Raw genomic sequence first — 25,456 nt, 5'->3', positions numbered from 1 at the left:
TTAGTATTTTTGAGAGATGTCGGAAGTATTTAGAAATTTATCCTTCTCTTTACTTGTTTGCTTGGTTCAAATACTTGGGAATAAGATGAGTGTTAACTGTGTAGTGCTCCAAAAACCTTGGAAATCCACCTGTAGAAGTCCAAGAACATGATAGTGCAGTTGAAAACTGAGTTAACCCCGAGTAGAATATCTTTGCTCATGCTTCAGGATAATTAACAACCATTCAGTGGGATTTGTTCATACTCCTTAGCACTATTTTTCAGCTTAAAACTTACCAAACTATGCCAATAGCAGTGCAGCATTCTAAGAGCATTGGAAGTAACAATTTTGAGCTTGATGTGGGCAAAGAAGAGTTTTTATTCTCCAGCAGAATAATAGACACTGTTTCCCTGAATCCATACTGTTTGAAGGACTAACACTCACTCTGCATTATCTTCACCAAGGTCTGTGACCTTTGACCATCTGAGACACGGATAATTGAGTTTTAATGCCATTAATGTTATGAAAGACACATAAGTTCTTTATCTTTCAGTTGATACATTTGATAGATTTTGAGATCCAATTAACCTAATGGCCTGACAAATGTTCTGGGGGCTAAGGCAGAGTTTAACCTATAGTATAAATTGGGCAATAGTTTCGAAATGGTGTTCAACATTTCCCACAATACTGGTTTCTCCTGAGGTGAACAAACTCAGGTGAGGTATTCATTGTGAACCAAGCTGATAAGATTCAAAGTTACACACGAGATATCCAGGTGGTATTAAGATTACACTGGACAACAATAAATGTTGCTTCCTCAGAATTTTTTTGTGTTTATAGTAGACTACTTGAAGGTGAACACAAATATAATTTCAGACTACTTGTAACATGTAGGAATTTGGAGAAACAAGAAATTAACTTTTATTGAATATTATGTGAATTAATTGCATAATAGTGCTGATGCTTTGCAATAGCCCAATTAAGTTAAAAATCTTTTGTTGATGATTTTCATTTATACTCAATGTCTGGGGTTTCTTGCTAAAGTGTCCAACAATAATCAGCCAGCATTGATGGATTCCAGTTGCCCTGATACCGTTTCTCCATGACCGCAATGTCCTGGTGAAACGTGTTGCCATGCTCGTCATTGACAGTGCCAAAATTTGCAGGGAAGAAGTCTGAATGGAATGCAAAAAAAGAGTCTTTAGTGACATGTTGCACTTCATGGTTTTGTATGCTTGAAGCATGTTGTCAACCAGCTGCACATAATTTGGTGCTCTGTAGTTGCCAAGAAAATTTTCACCAATATCCCTGAATGTGCAATTTTTCTCTGGTCCCACTAGTTTTCAAATTGCCTGTTATTGATGACCTGTTTGAGGTGTGGACCAACATAAATACCTTCCCTCATCTTGGCATCAGTTATTCTGACTTGAATTATGAATTGAAATAGCAAACATAGGCAGTTTCAAAAAAAAAATCTTCATGCTGTATAACTCCATCAAGACAGCATTTCATTGGACCCCTGAAGGTGAAGGAAATGTGGCAATCAAAGACAAACTGGTGCCGTAACCATAGAGCCAGAAATGAGGACCCTAAACCACACCTGGGGAGCAATAGAGATGATGGCCATGGACAAAGATGGAGGACCTTCATTGCTGCCCTAAATGCCAGCAGCAAAACAAGCAGCAACTTTTTTTTAAAAAATGGTGCATGATGGGGAAATTTCATGGTGATTATCATGATCAGCAGACTAAAATCCATAAGGTACACCCAAAAGTATTCAGGGAGCAAAATTTTTGTTGTCCAGTGTTATTGAAAGCCTCACCTATGCAGTTATGTGAATCTGTAAGTCTGGTGTAACACAGACAAAATGGTGGAGGAACTCGACAGGTCCAGTAAGTTCTATGCAAAAGAGTAAACAGTCGATGTTTTGGGGAGAGACCCTTCATCAGGACTGAGAAAAGTCTCAGCCCACAATGTCAACTGTTTATTCTTTTCCATATGTGCTGCTTGACCTGTTGAGTTCCTCCAGCTTTTTATGTGTTGCTTTGGATTTCCAGCTTCTGCAGATCTTCCTGTGCTTGTAAGTCTGTTATCATTTTATCTTAACTGCAAGCTTTGTGGGTGACTGAGACTGCAGTACCACCAGCTGCCAGCTATCGTTGACTGACATGCTGGATGTTATTGTTGGTGCTGGTGCAAACATTTGTAAACTGCTTGGCTGCCTTTTGTTCCCTGATTCTCTTCTCTGTGTATTGCTGTGTAATTGAAGGTTTCAAGGAGTTTATATCTCAAATAAAACCTTTTCTTCGGGACAATGAGCAGCATTACTGAAGGGGACTGTTAACATTTCTTAATCTTTATTGCTTTGGAAAAGACACTGAATCAGCTATTGTTAATCATGCTTCTGATGGCCTTGCTTTTTTTTCAATCTGTCTTCTAGATCAGCGGTATAATTCCCACTGGCAAACAATCAAATGATACGAAGCAGAATGCTGAAAGAATTCAGCAGGTGAAACAATGACTGTGGAGGGAAAGGGTGTAAGTGGATGCTTTGCATCGAGACCCTGCGTCAGGACTGAGAGGGAAGAGGCTGCCAGTTTGTATCAGTATGAGCAACAGGAGGGAGGGACAGAGGCTGGTAGGTGACAGGTGGAACCAAACAAGAGGGAGATGATTGGCAGATAGAACGAAGTGGGAAAGGTGAACAAAGAGAGAAGAAATAAAGGTGGACAGATGACAGGTTATGGGAGAAAAACAGAACAGTGGGAATATAGGTTACCTGAAATTATAAAACTCCAATATTCACACAACAGACAAGAGAGTCTATAAATGCTGGAAATCTAGAACAACACACACAAAATGATGGAGAGACACAGCAGGTCAGGCAGAATCTAGGAAGGGAAATAAACAGTTGACATTTTAGGTTAATACTGTTTGATCAGGCTGATGAAGGATCTCAGCCTGAAATGTTGCCTACTTATTGTTTTCTGTGATTTCCCTTGTCCATTTGTCCCTTCCCACTAATCTCCCTCCAGGCACTTGTCCCTGCAAGCAGTCAAACTGCTACACCTGTCCATTCACCACTACTTCTCCTCCATTCAGGGCCCAAACTGTTCTTCTAAGTGAGGCAAATCTGTTGGGGCATCTATCGTATCCAGTGCTCCTGATGCAGCCTCCTCTACATTAGCGAGACCCATCATAAACTGGGGTAATGCTTTGTCGAGCTGCTGCACTCCATCCACCAAAAGCGGAACTCCCAGTGGTCAAACAATTTAATTCTGATTCCCATTCCTGTTCCAACATGTGGGTCCATGGCCTCCTCCTCCCTTTCCTTTCAGCCCTGAAGAAGGGTCTGAAATTCATTTCCATTGATGCTGCCTGACCTGTTGAGTGCCTCCAGCATTTTGTATGTCTTGCTGCAGAATATGGTGTTGCAGTTACAGAGAAAGTGTTGTGCTGGTAGACCAATGAAGTGCAACGACCACCACGAAGTAGGTCAGGGTTCAGTGTGTGACAGCAAGATAAAGGCTGTCCTTGAGCCTGGTGGTACATGCTCTCAAGCTTTTATATCTTCTGCCCAATGGGAGAGGGTAGAAGAGTGAATGGTTGAGATGGGAGAGGACCTCAATTATGCTGCCTGTTTTCCTGAGGTAGTAGCAAGTGTGAACAGACCCAGAGGGGAGCCTGGCTTATGTGATAGACTGGATTGTGTTCACAAGATTCTTCAAATTCTTAGTCTTTGGCAGAGCAAATGCCATATCAAGCTGAGAATAATGTGTTTAAGCTGGAATAACGATTCTGTGGGTAGTTGAGGGAAAAAAAACCTTTACGATTGTGGAAGAAATTTCCAAGTTGCTATTTCTCGATGTAGATACAGCTTTAATTAGCTACTTTTTATGACTATCATTGACGGAACTAGGAATTGAGTATTTTTTGTTAAGTGGCCGTGAGATGGAAACAATTATCCCACAGTTCAAAGAACCATTGTCCCACTTGGTGGCGCAATAATATCAGTGCCAGACTCTGGAGCGAAGGTTCCTGTGTTGGAATCCAAGTCGGGTTGAGTGTCGAGCTAGCAACTCGGCCTCATAAAAACAAGAATAGCTTGCTACGGAAACACTGCATGACAGTGCCCCGATAACTCCACTGCCGAGTTAAGGGTTCTTCTCCTTCTCCTTCTTCTCCTCATCCTCCTCCTTCTTCTTCTTCTTCTGCTCGTCCTCCTTCTTCTTCTTCTTCTTCTGCTCGTCCTCCTCCTTCTTCTTCTTCTCCTCGTCCTCCTCCTTCTTCTTCTTCTTCTCCTCGTCCTCCTCCTTCTTCTTCTTCTCCTCCTTGTCCTCCTCCTCCTCCTCCTTCTTCTTCTTCTTCTTCTTCTGCTCATCCTCCTCCTTCTTCTTCTTCTCCTCATCCTCCTTCTTCTTCTCCTCCTCCTCCTCCTTCTTCTTCTTCTGCTCGTCCTCCTCCTTCTTCTTCTCCTCCTCCTCCTTCTTCTTCTTCTCCTCATCCTCATTCTTCTTCTTCTTCTCCTCGTACTCCTCCTTCTTCTTCTTCTCCTCATCCTATTTCTTCCTCTTCTTCTCCTTGTCCTCCTCCTCCTTCTTCTTCTTCTTCTTCTTCTCCTCGTCCTCCTTTTTCTTCTTCTCCTCATCTTCCTCCTCCTCCTTCTTCTTCTTCTCCTCATCCTCCTTCATCTTCTTCTTCTTCTCCTTGTCCTCCTCCTTCTTCTTCTTCTCCTCGTCCTCCTCCTTCTTCTTCTTCTTCTGCTCATCTTCCTCCTCCTTCTTCTTCTTCTTCTTCTTCTTCTTCTCCTCGTCCTCCTTCTTCTTCTCCTTGTCCTCCTCCTTCTTCTTCTCCTCATCCTCCTTCTTCTTCTTCTTCTCCTCGTCCTTCTTCTTCTTCTTCTTCTGCTCGCCCTCCTCCTCCTTCTTCTTCTCCTCACCCTCCTTCTTCTTCTTCTTCTTCTTCTTCTCCTCGTCCTTCTTCTTCTTCTTCTTCTTCTTCTTCTTCTTCTTCTTCTGCTCGCCCTCCTCCTCCTTTTTCTTCTCCTCATCCTCCTTCTTCTTCTCCTCGTCCTTCTTCTTCTTCTTCTGCTCGCCCTCCTCCTCCTTCTTCTTCTTCTTCTCCTCATCTTCCTCCTTCTTCTTCTTCTCCTTGTCCTCCTCCTTCTTCTTCTTCTTCTTCTTCTTCTCGTCCTCCTCCTCCTCCTTCTTTTTCTCCTCGTCCTCCTCCTCCTTCTTCTCCTCGTCCTCCTCCTCCTCCTTCTTTTTCTCCTCGTCCTCCTCCTCCTCCTTCTTCTTCTCCTCGTCCTCCTCCTCCTCCTTCTTCTTCTCCTCATCCTACTCCTTCTTCTTCTCCTCCTTCTTCTTCTTCTTCTTCTTCTTCTTCTTCTCGTCCTCCTCCTCCTCCTTCTTCTTCTTCTTCTCCTCGTCCTCCTCCTCCTCCTTCTTTTTCTCCTCGTCCTCCTCCTCCTTCTTCTCCTCGTCCTCCTCCTTCTTCTTCTCCTCATCCTACTCCTTCTTCTTCTCCTCATCCTCCTTCTTCTTCTTCTTCTCCTCCTCCTCCTCATCCTTCTTCTTCTGCTCATCCTCCTCCTCATCCTCCTCCTCCTTCTTCTTCTTCTTCTTCTTCTTCTGCTCATCCTCCTCCTCCTTCTTCTTCTTCTTCTTCTTCTTCTTCTTCTGCTCATCCTCCTCCTCCTTCTTCTTCTTCTCCTCATCCTCCTCCTTCTTCTTCTTCTTCTTCTTCTTCTTCTTCTCCTCATCCTCCTTCTTCCTCTTGACTTTTTCTCCTTGTCCTCATCCTTCTTCTTCTTCTTCTTCTTCTTCTTCTGCTCGCCCTCCTCCTCCTTCTTCTTCTCCTCATCCTCATCCTCCTCCTTCTTCTTCTTCTTCTCCTGGTCCTCCTCCTTCTTCTTCTCCTCATCCTTCTTCTTCTTCTTCTTCTTCTTCTTCTTCTTCTTCTTCTCCTCCTTCTTCTCCTAGTCCTCCTCCTTCTTCTTCTTCTCCTCCTCATCTTACTCCTTCTTCTTCTCCTCATCCTCCTTCTTCTTCTTCTCCTCCTCCTCGTCCTTCTTCTGCTCATCCTCCTCCTCATCCTTCTTCTTCTGCTCATCCTCCTCGTCCTCCTCCTTCTTCTTTTTCTCCTCATCCTCCTCCCCCCTTCTTCTCCTCGTCCTCCTCCTCCTTCTTCTTCTCCTCATCCTCCTCCTTCTTCTTCTTCTCCTCATCCTACTCCTTCTTCTTCTCCTCATCCTCCTTCTTCCTCTTTGACTTTTTCTCCTTGTCCTCATCCTCCTTCTTCTTCTTCTTCTTCTTCTTCTTCTTCTTCTTCTGCCCATTAGAAAACTTTCTCCTTTCCGGATGCATGAGTACATTGTGCAGATACAGCGGAGTTATACAAGTCCAAGAACAAATTGAGTGTGTGTGCAAATCTACAAGAGATTCATGGACTGACTTTATCTCGTCCAAAGAAAGACTAACTTGAGTATTTTATTGAGGGTGACAATGTTAGAGCAAGGGACTTGGGCATCCATGCATATCATTGAAACCAAGAAGAAAAGTAGATTACTGAATTTAAGGTACTTCAGGGTTGAGGTGAAATGCTGCCCACTTGTCTGTTTGAGAGCACCTCTATAAAACTGTAAAAGCTCAACAACATCCAGGATGAAGCAAGCTGCCTGAATGGCATCCTCTTAAAGATTTACTCTCCTCAATTCTGCCCTGTAGCTGGAATAGCTCCTCCCATCCTATGACCTCTACCACCTGGAGAGATAGATGAGGCTGGCACAGAGAATGTCCCCACTTTTAAGTCCCTCAGTGCTAGGTTGACCTGGTTTGAATATACAACACTGTTATTATCATCACTGTCAAATTTCCAGAGCCCCCTATGCAAGAGTACTGTAGGGATCTCTTTACCAGGTGATCTGTAGCATTTGAAGAAGGCTGCTCAGGACCCATCTCCCTTTGTCCTTGAAAAGGTGGTGTTGAACCACTGGGATCTTGCTGGTGAAGGTACCATCTCAGTGCTCTTGAGGAGGGTCTTCCAGGATTGAGACCCAACAACAAGGAAGGTTTGACAATAGGCAGATCAGGCTAGATTGGGCTTGTTTCCTGAACTAGCACCTGTAGTATCAATTCACCCATGATGCCATCCCCCACCCCACTACCTCCCTTCCATGCAAGAAGTTGTTGTACAGTTGATGTACAAGCCTTTGACGAGGTCCAACAAGGGAGACTGTTCCATAATATGCCATGGGATCTAGGATCAAATAAACCTGGGGATAAGAGACTGAAAATAATGTATGGATTGCTCTTGTAATTGAAAGCCTGTGATCAGTGAAGCTACAATGGAGACATAAAGTGGTTATGAAGGAATATGGAATACATGCCATCATTCATCGGGCATACAATGTAAGAACAAGGAAATTATGGTACAACTAATTAAAATATTGTTTAGATCCCAGCCCTGGTACTGCATACAGTTCTGGTCACCACACTATAGGAAGGACGTACAGTAAGAGATTCTGCAAAAGCTGGATATCTAGAACAACACACATAAAGTGCTGGAGGAACTCAGCAAGTCAGGCAGCATCTATTATGGAGGGAAATAAAGAGTCAATATTTCACGCTGAGGCCCTTCATTAAGAGAAGGTCTTGTCCAGAAAGTCGACTGTGTATTGCATCAGAAGGACACAACTACAATGGAAAGGGTGCAGAAGGTATTCACCAGGATGTTGCCTGAGATGACAAGAGACTGGACAAGCTGGTTTGTTTTCTTTGAAACAGAGGAGGCTGGGGGGAGGAGGAATGCTGACTGAGGTACACTAAATTATGAGTGTCAAGGACAGTATGGATAGTAAGTATATTTTCCCCTTAGCAGAAGTGTTTATAACCAGAAGGCATAGGATTAAGGTAAAGGGTGTCAGTATTATTTTTTCACCTGGGGGTGGTTGAACACTATCTGAGGGTCTGGTGGAGCCAGGTACTCTCACAACATTTTAGTTAAGTACATGATACCATGACATGGGAGGCTATGGGCTGAGTTTTAGAAAATTGGATTAGTATAAGTACATATTTGATGCTGGCACAGACAGGCCAGGCAGAAGACTGTTTCCATGCTACATTACTTGATGAATCAAAGTAGTGTACCCTTACTATGTGTACTACTGACAGATGTCTTTGAATATTCTGGTGAACAATACGGAAAACATTGTAAAATGCCTGAAAATAATTAAATATATTGAACTAAAGTACAATGACTTAAGCCTCTGCCCAAAACTGAACACAATATTCCAGGTGCGGCCTCACCGATGTCTTGTACAAATGCAGCATAACTTCCCAACTGCTATACTCAGTAACTGATAAAGAACAGTTTTTCAAAAGCTTCTTCCCCACTCTCAGGGAACTCTCTAGGGTGGCACGGTGCCATAGAGGATGAGACAATGCTTTGCAGTGCCAGCAACCCAAGTTCAATTCCCACTGCTGTCTGTAAGGAGTTTGTACATTCTCCCCGTGACCACGTGGGTTTCCTCCAGGTGCTGCAGTTTCCGTCCACAGTCCCAACATGTACCAAGTTAGTAGGTTAATTGGTCATTGTAAATTGTCCCATGGTTAGGCTAGTGTTAAGTTGGGGAGTGCTGGGCAGGGAAGAGCCAGAAGGGCCTATTTTGTGCTGTATCTAAATAGATAAATAAACGATCTATCTAAAAGGTTTGTCGGGACACTACCATTCACTGTGGAAGTCTTATCCTGGTTTGACTTCCCAAAAGTCACCTTGGGCATGTAGGGACATCCAATGAACACTGACTTTGCCAGTGATGTCAGCACCAGCGTAACAACACTTGCCTTTTTCCTGTGTTCAGCTCTTGAATAATGCTTCCTATTGGTCCATTACCCAGATGCACAGCAGATCACTGCTGTGGTACTGAGCTAAATGGTATATCCTTCAGTGAGATGGGAAGCATGCTACCCCATGGACCTCACACTTTTTGGTCAGCTCAGTTTAGCCTAACGCATTCCAAGTAGCGTAGTGGTAGCATGATGCTATTACAGGTCAGGGAATTAAGAGTTCAGAGCTAAGTTCTGGCGCCATCTGTAAGGAGTTTGTATGTTTTTCCCATGACCACATGGGTTTCCTCAGGGTATTCCAGTTTCCTCCCGCAGTCCAAAGACATACTGGTTAATTGGTCCTTGTAAATTGACTTCTGATTGGGCTAGGGTTAAATAGTGGACTGCTGGGCGGCGCAGTTCGTTGGGCCAGAAGGTCCTGTGCCACTCTGCATCAATAAATAAATAAAGTGCCGTGTGTAACTGGGAGAAGAAACCTCACCTTCCCAAGCAAATGCTGTCCTTGCGCTTCCTACTGACTGATGTACAGTCTACACCTAAAGCAAAAAAAAATTGCTCATACTGGTCATGGGAAAATGGTGAAAATACTCAGGAGATTGAGCAGCATCTGCTGAAAGAGAGGCAGAGTGGTTTCATGTCAAGGAATCATTCTTCATTTCTCTTGAGCTGTGATCAAGGTCTACCAGAGCTTCTAAATCTTTTAGCCAGTTGTGACTCTTCACCCTGATAAAGGTTTCTCCTGCTGTGTTAGTTTTGCTAAACCCAAGCCGTTGACTTTCGCAGTGCTGTCTTCACTAGCAAAGTCAGTGTTCTTTAGCCACCCCTACTTGTCCAAGAAGAAGTGACACTTGCAGGATGCCCATATAGCCCAGCATAATCCTGACTGTTTTTGTCGTTGATGCAAACAACACATTTCACTGTCTCTTTCGATGTACATGTGACAAATGAAGCTTAGCTTTATCCTTGCCCGCTCTGCCTCTGATGATCTCGAGTCATGCTGGCAAATTATCCAGCTATGTCTATCAGCATTAGGTGGGCTTCACAAAGCAGGTGGAGATCTATCTAATTACACGGCTCTTAATCTCACTGCGCTAACCCCCTGTGGTGTGCATTCGGAGACGGGCATTACCATTAGTACTTTGAAATTTTACTGAAAACAGCTTTGATTCATTTCTCAATAGACATCACAAACTTTAGATTGAATATAATCATACATAAACTCCAGGGACAGCTAATGCTAGCAGCAAAATGCTTTCAAAGAATTAAAAACACTTGATGCTAATTTGTAATCACTTCAATTCATTACTCCAAGGGCTTGGAATTAATACACACTAAGCCCTCTAGTCTATTTATGATCTTCAAATTCTTCATTGGGGAAGGCTGGTGTCCACTAACTTGCAGGATCCAAGTTTTATTCCTTTAAGCACACCTTTTAAAGGTTGCTTATTTACAACTATTACATTTCCCCCCACAGCCATAATACTACATATCTGCTGCTTGAATACCCTGAATAATTCTAGCCTATTGTGCAATACCAAGTATTTACCCCAAATTTTGTAATTTGTCATCATCATTTTCAAAGTTCAAAGTAAAATTTATTATCAGAGTACATACATGTCATTACATACAACCCTGAGATTCTTTTTCTGTGGGCATACTTAGCCAACCTATAGAACAGTAACTGTAAACAGGATCAATGAACAACAAACTGTGCAAAGAGAAATACAGTATAGATAAATAGCATTAAATAATGAGCATGAAATAACAAGATGAAGAGTCCTTAAGTGAGACCATTGTTTGTGGGAACACCAGAAGCAGAATGAGTATAGTTATACCTTTTCGTTCAAGAGCCTGATGGTTGAGGGTTAGTAACCTTTCTTGAACCTGGTGGTGCAAGTCTTGAGGCACTTGTACCTTCAACCTCATGGCAGCAGTGAGGAAAGAACATGGCCTGGCTGGGAGGGTTTTACCCGTGATTACTAGGCCCAACCCACTACCATCATTTTCTATTATTCAATGACACAAGCAATCTTTTTGAAATGTTGCTTTAAAAAGCTCTAAAATAAATAGCACACGATTCACTTTCAGGTTCAAATCAGAACTTGCAGAACTTCTTGTATAATGCCACTCAGCTTCAAGAACAGAGAGTGTTAGAAATCAACTCTCCCATGTTAGAGGGACCTTCCTTCGCAACTTAGCTTGCAGGACAAAGTTCAAGTTGCAAGCAAAGCCCATGTGCCTACTCTGCTTTTAAAGTGAAGATTTATGGTCACCCTCATTTGGAATCTTTCCTCAGTATCATCACACTGACTCTACTGAGATTTGCCATGCATGGCGTTTACTGCTTGCAGAGACCAAGACAGAAAAATAGTGGGGTAGCCTCTACCTTGCATTTATATCCAAACAGGGTTAGGATTAGAGATTGGTAAGTTATTTAAAGTAATGGCTTGGAACTTGTACAAGACTTTTGCTCAATGGTTTTTCCACTCCTATATGTATAATGAAGGAAATGTGTCAATTTCAATGGTTCAAAGGTTCAATTTAATATCAGAGAATGTATACAGTATATAACCTGAAATTCTTACTCTTCACAGACATCCACAAAACAAGAAAAACCCCAAAAGATGAATGACAGAAAAACGTTAAACACCCAAAGCCCACTTCCCCACGCACAAGCAGCAGTAAGCACCAACCCTCCCCCTCCCCACCTGCCTTAGCAAAAGCATCAAATCCCCACCACCACCTGCCATGCAAACAATAGCAAAGCCCTCAGAGACCATGATCTAGAGTCCAAAAAAAACTGCCCATCCCAACACTTTGACATCCCACAGGCTCTCTCTCTCACTAACGAGGGAGAGAGTGAGATATCGCTCCTGCCACAGCAAGAAGGGAGGTAAACAGCTCGCTGTTTCGATGTTACAGTGTGCAGCGTCACTTATTTTGACAGCAGTGTACACTTCTCTGTCTCAATGTTTCAATCTCCTGTGATGCTTCAGTCAGCAACACTGGAGAGGAATCGAGGAATTTGCAGGGAACAGAAAGAGCACATTATCCACTGATGAGAGATTGCAGAGCTCTGACGTGCTGAGGGAGCTTGGTTTCCTAGTGCATGATTCACAGAAGTCTTGTAAGCAGGGCTGTGCAAAAAGTGAAGAAAGCTAATGGAATACAATCATCTATTGCAAAGAGAATTGAATACAAAAGTAAGGAAGCAGTGTTTCAATTACAATGAAGTATTGTGTGTACTTATGAAGCACCTGTTTACGGAACTGTGTTGAAAGCACTTTAGACAAAGTTTTTCTGGACTGATACCGAGATTGGGAAAGTTGCCTTATAAGAAAAGGTTAGAAAAAACTAGGCTTGTATCCACAGGAGTTTAGGAGAGTGAGACTAGACTGAAATACAGAAGATCCTGAGAGATTCTGACAGGGAGGGATGTGAAGAGAATTTCTGTATGTGTGTACATTTGTCTGTGTTTATGCATTTGTCAATGTGTGACTATCTGTGTGAACCTATTTTTATGAACACAAAAGCATGAATTAGGAACAGACTGCCTGGCCCATCAAGACTGCCCTGTCATTCACTTTGATCATGACTGATTCATACTGGCTGCAACTCCTCCTCTATGCCAGTTCCCTATTCCTTGATTTTACAAATACTTATTTTTCTTCACCATAAATATATCAAAGGACCTGTCCTCCACCACCCTCGGGTGCAGAGAATTCCACAGATTCACCAGCTTCTGAGAGAAGTAATTTCTGGACACATTAGTTTTAAAAGACTGAGAACATTCCCTTGTCCAAGTATTCCCTACTGATGAAAATACCTGAATATCAACACTCTCGCACCCCCAGATGATCTTATATGCTTGAACAAAAATCACCATCCCTCACTCTTCTAACTCTTGGGAATACAGGCCTCTCCTGATAGGGCATCCCTTTCATGCGGGGGATTATCCTGGTGAGCCTCCTTTGGACCGCCTTCAATGCTACTATGTCCTTTTAAAGAGGTTAAACAGACCCAGAATTGTGTGTGGTACTCCAGTGACGTGTCACCAACACCCTGCACACCTAGAAGAAAACATCCCTATCTTAAACTCCAACCCTTCTGCCATGAAGGCCAACTTCTTCTTAATGACTTGTGGGACCAGCCTGCCAGTATTTTTGGGATTTATGCCCTAGAACATCGGTCCATCTGTACTTCACATATCTGTGGTCTCTCTCCATTAAGATAATCATCTGCCTCTTATGTAACTTCACACTTGTCCACATCAAACTCCATTTGCCAAGTTTTTGCTCAATTACTCACCCCATTGCGCAATCACAATGACATCATCACAGCATGCTCTTCCATCTATGTTTCTGTCATTGCCAGGCTTGGAAACATTTCATTCATTCCTTCCCTAGGGATATTAGAGCACAGATCAGGGCATCATGGGAACAGACCCTTTGTCCAACAATGTCTGTGCTGACCGTGATCTCACATGAAACTAATCTCATCTGCCTGAATATAACCCACATCCCTCCATCCGCTTCACGTTTCTACCTGTTGAAATGCCTCTTAAGCTCCACTTTTATACTTGCGTTCACCACCACCGCTAGTAGAGCAATCCACCACTTGCTATGTAGGTTCAAAGTATATTTATTATCAAAGTATGTATAGATTGTACAACCTTGAGATTCGTGTCCTGACAGGCAGCCACAAAGAAACCCAAAAGAACAAGAGGACACAGGTTTAAGGTGCTGGTGAGTAGGTACAGAGGAGATGTCAGGGGTAAGAGAGAAGAGGAATAGACAGAATGAGCAGTGCACCCCTGTGGCTGTTTCCATCAATAATGAGTATACCGTTTTGGATACTGTTGGTGGGGACGACCTACCAGGGACAAGTTGCAGTGGTTGCGTCTCTGGCACTGAGATTGGACCCTCAGCTCAGAAGGGAAGGAGGGTAAAGAGGAGAGCAGTAGTAATAGGGGATTCGATAGTTAGGGGGACAGATAGGAGGTTCTGTGGAAGAGATCGAGAATCCCGGATGGTCTGTTGCCTCCCTGGTGCCAGGGTCCGTGATATCTCAGATCGAGTTCTCAGTATTTTCAAGAGGGAGGGTGAGCAGCCAGATGTCGTGGTCCATGTAGGGACCAATGACGTGGATAGGAAAGAGGAGGTCCTGCAAAGAGAATTTAGGGAGTTAGGTGCAAAGTTGAAGGACAGGACCTCCAGGGTTGCAATCTCAGGATTGCTACCCGTGCCACATGCTAGAGAGGCCAGAAATAGGAAGATAATGCAGCTAAATACGTGGCTAAGGAGTTGGTGCAGGAGGGAGGGCTTCATGTTTCTGGACAAGTGGACCTTGTTCCAGGGAATGTGGGACCTGTTCCGACGGGACAGGTTGCACCTGAACTGGAGGGGAACTAACATCCTTGCGGGAAGATCTGTTAGTGCTGCTCCGGGGGGGTTAAACTAGATTTTCAGGAGGAGGGGAACCAGAGTGTTTTAGAGCAGATAGTGAGGTGGAGGAAGATAAAGGTCATGCGAGAACTGCAAGTATAGTGCATGGAGTAAAGCCAGATCTAACATTTAAAGAGGTTTTGAGGAAAGAGAAGCAGAATAAAGGGTGTAAAGGTAGTAAGGTAGAAGGGCTAAAGTGCGTGTACTTCAATGCAAGAAGCATCAGGAAGAAACACGATGAACTGAGAGCTTGGATACATACATGGAATTATGATAGACAATAGACAATAGACAATAGGTGCAGAAGTAGACCATTTAGCCCTTCGAGCCTGCACCGCCATTTTGAGATCATGGCTGATCAACTACTATCAATACCCGGTTCCTGCCTTGTCCACATATCCCTTGATTCCCCTATCCATAAGATACCTATCTAGCTCCTTCTTGAAAGCATCCAGAGAATTGGCCTCCACTACCTTCCGAGGCAGTGCATTCCAGACCCCCACAACTCTCTGGGAGAAGAAGTTTTTCCTTAACTCTGTCCTAAATGACCTACCCCTTATTCTCAAACCATGCCCTCTGGTACTGGACTCTCCCAGCATCTGGAACATATTTCCTGCCTCTATCTTGTCCAATCCCTTAATAATCTTCTATGTTTCAATTAGATCCCCTCTCAATCTCCTTAATTCCAGCGTGTACAAGCCCAGTCTCTCTAACCTCTCTGCGTAAGACAGTTCAGACATCCTAGGAATTAACCTCATGAATCTACGCTGCACTTCCTCTACAGCCAGGATGTCCTTCCTTAACCCTGGAGACCAAAACTGTACACAATACTCCAGGTGTGGTCTCACCAGGGCTCTGTACAAATGCAAGAGGATTTCCTTGCTCTTGTACTCAATTCCCTTTGTAATAAAGGCCAACATTCCATTAGCCTTCTTCACTGCCTGCTGCACTTGCTCATTCACCTTCAGTGACTGATGAACAAGGACTCCTAGATCTCTTTGTATTTCTCCCTTACCTAACTCTACACCGTTCAGATAATAATCTGCCTTCCTGTTCTTACTCCCAAAGTGGATAACCTCACACTTATTCACATTAAACGTCATCTGCCAAGTATCTGCCCACTCACCCAGCCTATCCAAGTCACCCTGAATTCTCCTAACATCCTCATCACATGTCACACTGCCACCCAGCTTAGTATCATCAGCAAATTTGCTGATGTTATTCTCAATGCCTTCATCTAAATTGTTGACGTAAATTGTAAACAGCTGTGGTCCCAATACCGAGCCCTGTGGCACCCCACTAGTCACCACCTGCCATTCCGAGAAACACCCATTCACCGCTACCCTTTGCTTTCTATCTGCCAACCAGTTTTCTATCCATGTCAATGTCTTCCCCCCGATGCCCTGAGCTTTAATTTTACCCACCAATCTCCTATGTGGGACCTTATCAAATGCCTTCTGAAAATCAAGGTACACTACATCCACTGGATCTCCCCCGTCTAACTTCCTGGTTACATCCTCGAAAAACTCCAATAGATTAGTCAAGCATGATTTACCCTTGGTAAATCCATGCTGGCTCAGCCCAATCTTATCACTGCTATCTAGATATGCCACTATTTCATCCTTAATAATGGACTCTAGCATCTTCCCCACCACCGATGTCAGGCTGACAGGTCGATAGTTCTCTGTTTTCTCCCTCCCTCCTTTCTTAAAAAGTGGGATAACATTAGCCATTCTCCAATCCTCAGGAACTGATCCTGAATCTAAGGAACATTGGAAAATGATTACCAATGCATCTGCAATTTCCAGGGCCACCTCCTTTAGTACCCTAGGATGCAGACCATCTGGACCTGGGGATTTGTCAGCCTTCAGTCCCATCAGTCTACTCATCACTGTTTCCTTCCTAATGTCAATCTGTTTCATTTCCTCTGTTACCCTATGTCCTTGGCCCATCCATACATCTGGGAGATTGCTTGTGTCTTCCTTAGTGAAAACAGATCTAAAGTACTCATTAAATTCTTCTATCATTTCTCTGTTTCCCATAACAATTTCACCCATTTCATTCTTCAAGGGCCCAACATTGTTCTTAACTATCTTCTTTCTCTTCACATACCTAAAAAAGCTTTTGCTATCTTCCTTTATTTTCCTGGCTAGCTTGCGTTCATACCTCATTTTTTTCTCCCCGTATTGCCTTTTTAGTTAAGTTCTGTTGTTCCTTAAAAACTTCCCAATCATCTGTCCTCCCACTCACCTTAGGTCTGTCATACTTCCTTTTTTTTAATGCTATGCAATCTCTGACTTCCTTTGTCAACCACTGTGGCCCCTTTCCCCCCTTTGAATCCTTTCTTCTCTGGGTGATGAACTGATTTTGCACCTTGTGCATTATTCCCAAGAATACCTGCCATTGCTGTTCCACTGTCTTTTCTGCTAGGATATCCGTCCAGTTAACTTTGGCCAGCTCCTCCCTCATGGCTCCATAGTTTCCCTTGTTCAACTGCAACACTGACACCTCTGATCTTCCCTTATCCTTCTCAAATTGCAGATAAAAACTTATCATATATGATTTAGTGGCCATTACAGAGACTTGGCTGGCACCAGGGCAGGAATGGAATCTCAATATTCCTGGATTTCAGTGTTTTAAAAGAGAGAGAGAGGGGGGGAAAGTGGAGCAGGGGTGGCATTACTGGTCAAGGATACTATTACAGCTACAGAAAGGATGGGTAATGTAGCAGGATCCTCTTTTGAGTCAGTATGGGTAGAAGTCAGGAACAGGAAGGGAGCAGTTATTCTATTGGGTGTATCCTATAGGTCCCCTGGTAGCAGCAGATTGAGGAGCAGATTGGGAGGCAGATTTTGAAAAGGTGCAAAAATAACAGGGTTGTAATCATGGGTGACTTTAACTTCCCTAATATTGATTGGCACCTGATTAGTTCCAATGGTTTAGACGGGGAAGAGTTTCTCAAGTGCATACAGGATGGATTCCTGTCACAGTATGTTGACAGGCCAACTAGGGGGAATGCCATACTAGATCCAGTACTAGATAACAAACCGGGTCAGGACACAGATCTCTCAGTGGGTGAGCATCTGGGGGCCAGTGACCACCGCTCCCTGGCCTTTAACATTATCATGGAAAAGCATAGAATCAGAGAGGACAGGAAAATTTTTAATTGGGGAAGGGCGAATTATGAGGCTATAAGGCTAGAACTTGCGGGTGTGAATTGGGATGATGTTTTTGCAGGGAAATGTACTAGGGACATGTGGTTGATGTTTAGGGATCTCTTGCAGGATGTTAGGGATAAATCTGTCCTGGTGAGGAAGATAAAGAATGGTAGGGTGAAGGAACCATGAGTGACAAGTGAGGTGGAGAATCTAATCAGATGGAAGAAGGCAGCATACGTAAGGTTTAGGAAGCAAGGATCAGATGAGTCTATTGAGGAATATAGGGTAGCACGAAAGGAGCGTAAGAAGGGGCTGAGGAGAGCAAGAAGGGGGCATGAGAAGGCCTTGGCGAGTAGGGTAAAGGAAAACCCAAAAGCATTCTTCAATTATGTGAAGAACAAAAGGTTGACAGGAGTGAAGATAGGATCGATTAGAGATAAGGGTGGGAAGATGTGCCTGGAGGCTGTGGAAGTGAGCAAGGTCCTCAATGAATACTTCTCTTTGGTACTCACCAATGAGAGGGAACTTGATGACGGTGAGGACAATATCAGCAAGGTTGATGTTCTGCAGCATGTTGATATTAAGGGAGAAGAGGTATTGGAGTTGTTAAAATACATTAGGACAGATAAGTCCCGGGGCCTGACGGAATATTCCCCAGGCTGCTCCACGAGGCGAGGGAAGAGATTGCTGAACCTCTGACTAGGATCTTTATGTCCTCGTTGTCCACGGGAATGGTACCGGAGGATTGGAGGGAGGCGAATGTTGTCACCTTGCTCAAAAAAGTTAGTAGGACTGGTCCTGGTAATTATAGACCAGTGCACCTTACGTCTGCGGTGGGAAAGCTGTTGGAAAAGATTCTTAGAGATAGAATCTATGGGCATTTAGAGAATCATGGTCTGATCAGGGACAGTCAGCATGGCTTTGTGAAGGGCAGATTGTGTCTAACAAGCCTGATAGAGTTCTTTGAGAAGGTGACCAGGCATATAGATGAGGGCAGTGTAGTGGATGTAATCTACATGGATTTAGTAAGGCATTTGACAAGGTACCACACAGTAGGCTTATTCAGAAAGTCAGAAGGCATGGGATCCAGGGAAGTTTGGCCAGGTGCAGTCAGAATTGGCTTGCCTGCAGAAAGCAGAGGGTCGTGGTGGAGGGAGTACATTCGGATCGCAGGGTTGTGACTAGTCGAGTCCCACAAGGATTGGTTCTGGGACCTCTACTTTTCGTGATTTTTATGAACGACCTGGATGTGGGGGTAGAAGGGTGGGTTGGCAAGTTTGCAGACGACATAAAGGTTGGTGGTCTTGTGGATAGCGTTGGGGATTGTCAAAGATTGCAGAGAGACATTGATAGGATGCAGAAGTGGGCTCAGAAGTGGCAGATGGAGTTCAACCCGGAGAAGTGTAAGGTGGTACACTTTGGAAGGACAAACTCCAAGGCAGAGTACAAAGTAAATGGCAGGATACTTGGTAGTGTGGAGGAGCAGAGGGATCTGGGGGTACATGTCCACAGATCCCTGAAAGTTGCCTCACAGGTAGATAGGGTAGTTAAGAAAGCTTATGGAGCGTTAGCTTTCATAAGTCGAGGGATAGAGTTTAAGAGTCGCGGGGTAATGATGCAGCTCTATAAAACTCTAGTTAGTCCACACTTGGAGTACTGTGTCCAGTTCTGGTCGCCTCACTATAGGAAGGATGTGGAAGCATTGGAAAGAGTACAGAGGAGATTACCAAGATGCTGCTTGGTTTAGAAAGTACGCATTATGATCAGAGATTAAGGGAGCCAGGGCTTTACTCTCTGGAGAGGAGGATGAGAGGAGACATGATAGAGGTATGCAAGATATTAAGAGGAATAGATAGAGTGGACAGCCAGCACCTCTTCCCTGGGGCACCACTGCTCAATACAAGAGGACATGGCTTTAAGGTAAGGGGAGGGAAGTTCAAGGGGGATATTACAGGAAGGTTTTTTACTCAGAGAGTGGCTGGTGTGTGGAATGCACTGCCTGAGTCAGTGTTGGAGGCAGATACACTAGTGAAATTTAAGAGACTACTAGACAGGTATATGGAGGAATTTAAGGTGGAGGGTTACATGGGGGGCAGGGTTTCAGGGTCGGCACAACATTGTGGGCCGAAAGCCCTGTACTGTGCTGTATTCTTCTATGTTCTCAGAGTGGTGAGTGCGTGGAGTGGGCTGCTGGCAATGGTGGTGGAGGCGGATACGATAGGGTCTTTTAAGAGACTTTTGGATAGGTACATACAGCTTTGAAAAATAAGGGGTTTATGGGTAAGCCTTGTAATTTCTAAGGTCGGGACATGTTTGGCACAACTTTGTGGGTCAAAAAGCCTCTATTGTGCTGTAGGTTTTCTATGTTTCAAACCCATTATAAAAAGACTGACAACCACCCAATGTGCAGACAAAAAGAAACAAATCATGCAAACAATAAAAGTAAGCAAATAGCTCTCAGAACAAAAGTGAGTCCATAGACACAAAGCCCGGAGCAGGCTACAGCCACAGCCTCAGTTCAGCACATTTATTATTTTTCAGAACATTTGTTTCCACGGGCCTTCACTTCCGTCTCTGCTGCCTCAGCCATGTGGACACTAAACAGTCTGTAGCCTCCCACATCACACCAGAAGTTCAATGGGATTTAGCCCTTCCTTTTCTAACATTTTCTCATTCCCACTGAAGATGTACAATTTCTTCTTTCACCAGAATTCTCTCAACCTCTACCCCATTTCACAACAATTAGAGATTTCAGGATTTTCACCAGTATCCAGGCATTCAAGTAGAGAAGGCTGCACCAGTCTGCATGGGGTGGGCATTTAGTGAGACCAGAGGTCAGTTCAGCAGATAAATCTGATTGCTACTGTGAAATATTTTAAAAGCAATCATGCTTCCTTTGTCTTCATTTATAGCAATTTCCTCATTGTTTCAATATTAGAAGATGAAAATTGTAATTGTAATTTCCAGAAAGCATGTGAATAGATTTTGGGAGAAATATATAACTGAGCGTTCAGTGGAAGAGTTGATGAACAGGTTATTGCAGCTTACACAATGAATACTATCACAGCACCATCTACAGATGCATGGTGATAACTGCGCAAAGATGAACACTTCATTAAGGGATTTCCTTATGTAATGGAGCAAGAAATCTTCATTGAGACAGGCAGCACAGAAACAGGCCCTTTGCCTGCACTAAACCCATTTACCTGCAGCCTACTATACCTTGGCATTTCAAGGGTGTTTCTGAAGTAGAGGGAGAGTACCTACTTCCATCACCTTCTCAGGCAGAGCAAATACCATTTGGGCTTTAAAAAAAACTTCCTCAAATCCCCTTTAAACTTACCTTAAAGCTATACCCTCTAGCCTCTGCTATAGGGAAGTTTCTTACTATCTACGTCTCTCATAGGGCACATCTCTATATCTGAGCCCCCGCCCCCCCCCTTACATACATGCCTATACTGAATTTAATTGAATTTATTTAAAGGCAATTATAGATGGGCAAATATGTTGGCCTTACCAGTGACACCAATCCTGAAAATATAATAACAGCTACATCAATGTTGGTACATCCTAATCAGATTTTTGCAGACCTTTGAGAGGGATTTCTGGGCTGCTGCGGGGCTGTGGGCATCTTCTGTCAAGTGGGAACTCGGTTCGCGGCTGGCGGGCTGTCTGGGTGAGAAACTGCTCAGCTAAACGGAGCTCGGCCACAACCCAGCTGTAAGCTGAGACAACCAGGAATGGAGCATGCCGTAACCTATGGAGTCAGGTATCAGGAGTGCCACACAGACTTTAGGGACAGCCTGTTTCTGTCTCTGCGGCAGGTTCTGTGCCGTAAATTCTCTGCTTCTCTGATATTTCAGTATTGTGGACTGTCTAAAACAACAATGAGCGTCCAACTGTGTTTTAGCGGCGGTTGAATTGGCGCCCTAGTAATAATCCACGGGTCTCTCTCTCTCCCGCCCAGGGTGATCGGAACCAACGAGATCCCCATCATCATCGTGGGGAACAAACGGGACCTGCAGAGAGGGCGCGTCATCCCCAGGCGGAACGTCTCCAACCTGGTGAAGAAGACGTGGAAGTGCGGCTACATCGAGTGCTCGGCCAAGTACAACTGGCACATCCTGCTGCTCTTCAGCGAGCTGCTGCGGAGCGTCGGCTGCGCGCGCTGCAGGCACGTGCACACCGCCATCCGTTTCCAGGGGGCGCTGCGGTCCAACCGCTGCGCCGTCATGTGATCCGCCGCTGGGGTCCAGCCGCTGCGCCGTCACGTGATCCTCCGCCGGGGACCAGCCGCAGCGACGTCACGTGATCCGCTGGAGACCAGCCGGTGCGCAGTCACGTGATCAGCCGGGGACCAGCTGCTGCGCCGTCACGTGATCCTCCGCCGCTGCCCGTCCTAGGGGCGGCGGCAGTGCCCGGGAGCTGGGGAGAGGTTTTATCTTGCCCTACCATCATCTCGCCGCGCACATGTTCGCCTCGAATAGACAGGCCTGGCGTGCCGCCTTCATCTGCCTCTCTCTGCTCCCGTGTGTGCGTGCGTTTGTGTGTGTGTGTTAACGGCGGCTGAGTTTGTCGGCCTCTTCACTAAATCTTGTACAACCGTCTTCAATTTCTTCCCGTCAGTTACTTCAGCAATAATGAATCGGAAGGATGGAGAACTCGGTGTCCTGACGCTTTGAGGCTGGTAGTAGAGGCTTGAGGTCAGTGGCCGCATGGTCCATGGAACTGACCACAACATCCATTGAAGCTCCAGTCCACCACTGGGCTCCTGCTGCTGGGTGAGAGTCAGAATACTGACCAACAAGCACCCATCTCCACCGATACCATGTCATACACTGGTACCAGTCCCCATCCCCACTACTGACAATACCCAGCACCTATACACTTGGGGGGGGGGGGGTTCACAGCAGCCAATTTACCTGCTCTTTTAACAGCCTGACATGTTAAAAGAAAGCAGTTGGGTGAACATGTGGTCTCCACACACAGCATTGAGATAGGAATTGAACTGGAACAATGGGACACCACCTGTGTCTCTGTGCCCCTGTGTGAGATGCCACCTTTCAAAATGTCCTCAATAGATATCTGCCACGAATCACCAAAAGAATGAATTTCTCCCCAGTGTCCTGGTCACCCACAGCTCCAAGAACCATTAACTGGTTTCTTGGACTGTGTTGCATGTAAGCTGGTGAGACCGTGTGTACACAGACTGGTGGGACTGTGTACGTCGATTGATCTCACCACAGGCTGGGGAGACTGCACATGCAGGTTGGTGTCATCATGCCACACACAGGTTGGTCTGACTCTCTTTTTGTCTTTGCGAGTCAGGAGAAACAAAAGTAGAAAGCAGTAGAGAAACCCAGAGGGTAAATTTACAAATATGTTGGAACCTTAATGAGCTTTGTCTACAAGATTGGACACAGCATCACAATGCTGGAAACTTCAATGGAGGCAAGGTCTCCTCTCCTGTCACACTTATTTTTCACTCAATAAGGTCTTAAGGAGCTTTTGAGCACTGAGAAGAACCAGAATGTGTAAGGCTTGAGGGGCTTTTTTCCTGTGTTCTGAGCTCAGTTATCGCGGAAGATTGTATGTGTAAAGATTGCCCTGTGTTGTGGCAAATCTTTCTCGCAGTGTTTTATATTATAATGGTCCTTCATTCTTCCAGCATTAATTCTCATTACCACCTACATTTCCACATTCCTTCACCCAGATGAGAGGGATATTTTTCACTCTCTTCACTTCAAAATCCATCTTCTCAACACTTTATAACTTAGACCAGTGGATGCATCTTCTCACTCCTGAAGTGTGGCTAATTAACCAGCAGATGTGACACCTTCAAATCTCAACATTGCTCCGTTACCACACTGATATGGTGATGTTACTGATAGCTTTGAATCTACGACCGAGGGAGCTCAGAGATGATAGATGTAGTGGCTTATCAGACAACAGATTATCAGATGTAAGATGGTTTGTTTCATAAAGATAATCAACCCTCACATCTTTTAAACTGCTCACATTATCTTATGTTGATTGACGTTCTGAAGGGGGACTAGGAAACAAAGGTCAGGTGGGGGCATGGCTGTTCAGATCTATAATTCACATTACATTCCAGATAACCATCTTTCAGAGGTAGAATGAGAATGTGCACATCAGCTCAGGACTTAATTGTGCAGATGGTATCCAATTTATCAGGACCATTCATAAAAAAATTATTCTGTAGCTTCCTTCCAGAGGTCAGGATTTCCCAAATTCTTTAGTTCCAATGAGGAATTTTTGAAGGGCATTCACTTGTAATTTTAGAAATTATTTTCTGAACAAAATTTAAATAAAAATACTCAGGCAATGTGCATCTACAGCAGACGTCTGACAGTAGTTTCATTGCTCCCCAGTAACAATGTAACATCTCTGATGATATGGGAAAGGGTTTTTCTTCCCATGGATGCCAGGTTTGGTCACGGGGTACTGGTGTCAGGGGTGTAGGCCATTTCTATTTGTCACTAATCCTCAAACACCATTGGACAGTATTATATGCAAACATGAGCTTTGAAGTCCAGTTTTTACTCTGTAAATGACTACACCAGCGAGACCTATTAACCCACAACAGAGAATCTTAATAGCCACTTGCATTTTGCTTTCATTATTTTCTTATAACAAAGGAGGCCATTCAGCCCATTGAGTGTTCACAGACCAATCCATTTCCCTACTTATCAGTAAATGTGGAATAATCTTACAGAAGACAGGCCAACTGGCTTATAAATGAGTATCCTGGCTGTTGGCTGCACTGGCTGACTCTCCCAGACATGGTCTCATGAACCACACTGAATGAGCTGAGTAAATCTGTATCAATGATGGTCTTTCACTATATCTTTGCCATCTGTAGCATCTTGCTCTGCACAGATTGGCTGCCCCATCTCCCATAGAACAATAGTAGCTTTTCTTCAAAAGAACAACATTGGAGACAGTATGTTCATCACATCTTGATGAAGTGAATTTTACATATTATTCCTACTTTTCCTATGGTTCTCTTCATTTAAATTCCAGTAAGAGTGATTGCCACATCGGAGTTCCTTCCTCATCCTTGAATCTCATTAGTTGAGATGGAATTTTCTATACGAGTCCATTTTATACATTAACACATCTGGAACATAGCTTTATCAAACAGAATGGCCTGGGGAATTAGTTGGGCCATTAACCAGCATGTATTCTATTGCTTAAGATACCAAAAAGTTTAACTGAATTATTATTTTATTTACAATAAAGATCAGCAGTGGTTAAAGGAAGGGCTTTACTTCCTGAAGTGAAAATCGACAGGAGACTTGGACATTCAGTTCCAAAACATGTCAAGTTCATTGGTGGAGCCTGTTGGCTGTGGTCCCAATCAATAGTATCTCAGCAAACCATAACTATTGTAATGTGGTCTGACTGAGACAGTAAACTAATTTAACTACCAACTGATCCTTCATTTGCATTGTACATATTCTGATTATTAATCATACTGATGGGTTTGTGCAATTATTAATATTCCACATTGTACCACCCTCTCTTGTACCTAGAGTAAAGAAGTTCCCATCCTAAAACTGGATAAATATATTTACTGAAAAAGCGCTATATCAAGCAAAATAAATTTTATTTACAGTAACTCCTTGTCCAATTGTAAATATTTCTTCAATCATACTGGGGTAGAAACATGCGAGGAACAGCACAGCTTGGAATTGCCCTCCAAAGCACACATCCTGACTTGAAAATGTATCGCCATTACTTCACCAGCACTGGGTCAAAATACAGGAAACTCTCCTTGACAGTATTATGGTATACCCACACCTCGAAGGCTGGTCAGTTCAAGTGGCAGCTCACCACCACCTCTTCAAGGGCAACTGGACATGAATAATTAAAAGACACAACAGACTGCAGATGCTAGAATCTGGAGTAAAAGACAATCTGCTGCAGGAAATCAGTGGGTAAAGCAACATTTGGCTCTGTGTGTGTGTGTGGAGGGGAGGTAGGTAAAATTATCAACATTTCAGAT

General features: G+C 44.0%; 1 protein-coding gene across 1 annotated transcript in view; it reads left to right on the top strand.

Annotated features, from left to right (window-relative positions):
* Positions 1 to 25,122, top strand: part of LOC140731865 (ras-like protein family member 10B) — a 148,558-nt gene extending 123,436 nt beyond the window's left edge. The window contains exon 4 of the mRNA XM_073053792.1: positions 21,395 to 25,122. Coding sequence (XP_072909893.1) covers positions 21,395 to 21,665 — 271 coding nt within the window. The 3' untranslated portion in view covers positions 21,666 to 25,122. The remainder of the gene's footprint in view (positions 1 to 21,394) is intronic.
* The last annotated feature ends 334 nt before the right edge of the window (positions 25,123 to 25,456 follow it).

This window comes from Hemitrygon akajei, chromosome 8 (genome assembly GCF_048418815.1).
Source record: "Hemitrygon akajei chromosome 8, sHemAka1.3, whole genome shotgun sequence".
NCBI classification, from domain to species: domain Eukaryota; kingdom Metazoa; phylum Chordata; class Chondrichthyes; order Myliobatiformes; family Dasyatidae; genus Hemitrygon; species Hemitrygon akajei.
The sequence above is the reverse complement of the archived record's forward strand: the minus strand, read 5'-3'. Positions and strand labels throughout refer to the sequence as shown.